The sequence below is a fragment of the Urocampus carinirostris genome, chromosome 1, assembly GCF_059441175.1.
Source record: "Urocampus carinirostris isolate Australia breed hairy pipefish chromosome 1, RoL_Ucar_1.0, whole genome shotgun sequence".
Taxonomy (NCBI): Eukaryota; Metazoa; Chordata; class Actinopteri; order Syngnathiformes; family Syngnathidae; genus Urocampus; species Urocampus carinirostris.
In genome coordinates this window covers 12,507,748-12,511,789 of record NC_142349.1, presented here as the reverse complement: position 1 = coordinate 12,511,789, position 4,042 = coordinate 12,507,748, and the positions used below count along the sequence as shown (strand labels likewise).

Sequence of the window (4,042 nt, the reverse complement as noted above, 5' to 3'; positions counted from 1 at the left end):
AAGCCCCAACTTTGAACATTTGTTGTCAAATGTCTTCTGGTTTATGTTTATAAAGTCTTACTTTTCCCCTCCACACTCATTGGCCGTCATTCAGTTGTTGTGACCGGTGACTGATGTTTATGTGCGCGTTAACGCTGTTAAAATGTGGGAACTATTTGGTGTGGGTTTTTTTGTGAGATCTGGAGTATAAATCAAATCGATGATGTCCCCACAGCACTGTTTTCTTCCTTGCGCCAGATTACGTAATGCAGCGAGTCGGTTGCTATATGAACCAGGGCTGTGTATATACACTCGTGTGTCTGTTTTCTGCGCCACCCTTTTTCCAACTCCTGAGTAGGCGTGACTTTTGGGAGCGTGTGCGTCACCACGCGTGGGCACACCCCACTCCCTCCCTCCCTTGCCGGTTTAAAGGAAGCCCACTGAGTGGCTTGGAGTCGGCGTCTGTCAAGACTCGGACCAGCGCGCGCGATTGGAAGCAGTGCGAGAACTGGCCCACTTTATAAGAGCTAAAATTACGCGAGGCCGACGTGGTTTCCTGGGCGGTTGAAGAGGATTTTTATAAAGAGCTGAGGCCGGTGGAGGTGGGAACACACTTGCTCTGAGAAGACTTGTCGCTTGGCAGTGGGACTGCAGCCACTTTTGAGCCATCCAAGCGCACGGATTGCGCCTTTTTAACCGAACCACACCAAAACATGGCTTTATCGGGAGTGATGCTCCCTTCATTCGCTACACTCACCAACCAAAGAGAGAAAAGCTGGGAAAACGTAAGTTCAATTTTGGATGTTATTGTTTGAAAATAAAAAATTGAACACTTGCGCCTTCGTAGTCTTACTTGTTACGCTGCCTGACTGAATTGTTTTGGATTTCCAGAGGTGGAAAGCAGAAAATGACAACAAGCTGCCCACCAGCAGCTGCTTCATGCTGGAGATGGCGCATGGCACTGACAACCTGTTCCCCAAAAAGGACGACGAGGATCTGAGCAACTTCTTGGATCTGGATTTTATTCTCGACGGAGCCTCGGCATACGTGGCCCCGGCCGACTCTGGCGCCTACTCTACGACAGACGCCTCCGCCCTCCCTGGAGCCTTCCCCGCGAGCGATCATCGCACGCCGCCACCTCCGTACGGCGCCAGCCTCATGACCGAGCTGCTGCGCTCCGACACGAGCTACGGAGTGACGCGCGCCCCGCAACCGGCGGTGCAAGGCCGGTTTTACGCAGCGCATTTCCCGCGCCAGGACATTAAAGTGGAACCCCCCATGGACAGTTACGGCCCCATGTTGGGAATGGTGCCCCAAAGCTGCAGCAAAATTAAACAGGAGGGCAACGTCTCGTGTATGATGCCCTTTGAGCAGCCGCGCTTGGCCATCTCCCCGCGGGCAGCCAGCAGCAGCATGACGCCGCCACTCAGTCCAGATGAGCAGGCGGTGGCTTCCGAACTGTGTGCACCAATGAGCTGCTTCGCCGGGCACAAGTACCACAACAACGCCTCCTTCCAGCAGCAGCAGCAGCAGCAGCAGCAGCAGCAGCAGCAGCATCAACACATGCACATGGCCTACCACGGCGCGCACCACTCGGTGTTTAGCGTCTACGACGATGCCAGCCTGGGTCTGCAGCAGCAGCCGCACAGGGCGATGCTCACGCCGCCCTCTTCGCCTCTGGAACTGCTCGAGTCCAAACCCAAGCGCGGGCGCCGCACCTGGCCGCGCAAACGCACCGCTACGCACACATGTACGTTCGCCGGTTGCGGGAAGACGTATACAAAAAGCTCGCACCTCAAAGCCCACTTAAGGACGCATACGGGTAAGTTCACCTCACCCGGACTTTGTGCGCAATTGCGCACGGCTATATAGTGGTCACACCTGCTCTACAATGCCTGTTATTCTAATTTTGTCCCTTCTGTTTCGTTCTTCTATAGGCGAGAAGCCGTACCACTGCAGCTGGGAGGGTTGCGGTTGGAAGTTTGCGCGCTCGGACGAATTGACGCGTCATTTCCGGAAACACACCGGACACAGGCCCTTCCAGTGTCACCTGTGCGAGCGCGCCTTCTCCAGGTCTGACCACCTCGCACTTCACATGAAGAGACACATGTGAAGGAAGCCAAGGCGACAATAACCAGAGACTTATTGTGATGTTTTTTGTATTTAAAGTGGTTTCCATTTGACTAAAGCCCCTCCCTTGAATCTATCTAAATATTTTATTTTCCAATCATGTGTAGCTGGTACTACTTTGCTTCTTTGAGAGCAGACTAAAAAGGGGCTGGCCCTTGTACAATGTCTCCTTTGAACTGGAATGTCTTTGGTATGAAAAGTGCCTTTCTCTGACTCTGCTACTGTTTAAACAAATAATTTGTGGTGACACAACTACCACCACGTAGAAGACAATCGTGTTGAAAGGAGTGTATAGGCCAGGCATGTCAAACATACAGCCTGCAGGCCAGATCGGACCCATTGGATGATTTAAATTCCTGCTCGCCATCAATTTCTGAGTATGTCAAAGGAAGAAGCGAATCTGTAGGTCATTTTTATCAAAAGTTTTTAAATACTTGAAAACCAATTGCTGTCTCAGGCTGCTAGAGGGCAGTGTTGAGTTTGTATAGCGTGGTGAGTGATTCTGGTGTTAAACTTCATTCACTTAACTGTTAAAATAAACCAGTTAACACATTCAATGCCAAACGTGAAAATATGATCTCCCCCTTGTTTGTGAATACGTAGATACCCTGTCATCTGAGATTGTAATGTAAAGGGTATGTTTCTAGTGTAGGTCGAATGATAAAGCATATCACTAAAAAAAACAAAGTTAAATGTTTGGAGCATTACTTTACTAGTACGGCCCACTTCAAAACAGAAAGTCTGGATCTGGCCCCAGAGCCAAACTGAGTTTGACATCTCTGGTATAGACAATGTTTTTCTCCTAAGAAAACTGCCTCATAGGATGAATTGAACGGATGCCCCAGTTCACCCCCTGAATCCAGCCCCATCTGTACACTATCAGGGCTTGACGTCCTGTGCATTCTTTTCTACTTAAAGATATATAAATATGTTGATGGATTTTATACTGTTAAATGTGTATTTATTGTAAATATTAAAAACGATGAAAAACGATCCTCATCATTGCTTTTCTCCCACCCACTCCAAGTAGCTTCATATGGTGCTGCAAACCATCACGACATAAGCACTTAAGTAGGCTACACATGTTGCCATTGTGTAAGCAATTGAATTTCAAAATATGAGTGCTTGATTTCCACTGCTATGATGTTTTGCAGCTGCAACCGACTGCACATACACACAATCTGCAGCCACTTGTGGGCTTTAGCCTATAAATACAAACACTCCATCTCCATAATTACAGAGGGAGCCCAGCGCCGTCTGGACAAGGAGGGGACGGGGGATACATGGCAAAAGCTTCATCAGGGAGCCCTTTTTCTACAGAACTTTCTGAAGCCTCCCAATTACAGTAACACATCAAAACGGCCCCTTAATACGACAATTGCACAGTGCAATTTGAAAAGCTGCTGAGTTGGCCTCGTGCGACGTCTGCGACTGCCATTCGGAGGAACTTCAGAAGCATTAAGTGCCAATGCGCAAGGTAGCATTTAGTATTTGGACAATGACAGAGCTGGTATAATTTGCTTTTTCCCCTTGAAACTCTACTACGAGAATTTTGAAATACAGTACAAAAAATCAAAACGGGATGGAAAGGTGGAACATCTTAATCAAAAGTTCAAGTTCTATAGAAAAATAAAAAGAGGAAAGACCTATTTCTTTGAAGACATATTTATGAGGCCTTCAACTTTAATAGTCACAGCTAGTCTCTCCAAATCTGCTGAAGCTTATATCAAAACGTACATTAAAATTATATAAGTTTCGTATGCTTTCCTTTCGGCGTACAGTGGAACCTCGGTTTTCGAACGCCTCTCAGTTCGAACAAATCGTTTCTCGACCAAAAATTTTAAGAAATACTTGCTTCGCTTTTCGTTCAAAAAAATCGGAGTTCGAACGCCGGTACGCTAGGGGCGATGCTGAGCGGCGTACGGGTGTAGAT

General features: G+C 47.9%; 1 protein-coding gene across 1 annotated transcript; it reads left to right on the top strand.

The window, feature by feature from the left end:
* The first annotated feature begins 439 nt into the window (after positions 1–439).
* Positions 440–3,102, top strand: klf2b (Kruppel like factor 2b). Its single transcript, XM_088327031.1, has 3 exons — positions 440–764; positions 871–1,801; positions 1,917–3,102. The coding sequence occupies exons 1-3, from the start codon at positions 693–695 to the stop codon at positions 2,090–2,092; spliced, it is 1,179 nt and encodes a 392-aa protein (XP_088183157.1). The 5' UTR covers positions 440–692; the 3' UTR covers positions 2,093–3,102.
* The last annotated feature ends 940 nt before the right edge of the window (positions 3,103–4,042 follow it).

What these genes read in the sequence shown, in the direction of transcription:
- klf2b (XM_088327031.1), top strand. Translation starts at nt 693, where the DNA reads ATGGCTTTATCGGGAGTGATGCTCCCTTCATTCGCTACACTCACCAAC. An exon ending in GAGAGAAAAGCTGGGAAAAC is followed by an intron (nt 765 to 870) that starts GTAAGTTCAATT and finishes TTGGATTTCCAG; the next exon opens with AGGTGGAAAGCAGAAAATGA. An exon ending in CCACTTAAGGACGCATACGG is followed by an intron (nt 1,802 to 1,916) that starts GTAAGTTCACCT and finishes GTTCTTCTATAG; the next exon opens with GCGAGAAGCCGTACCACTGC.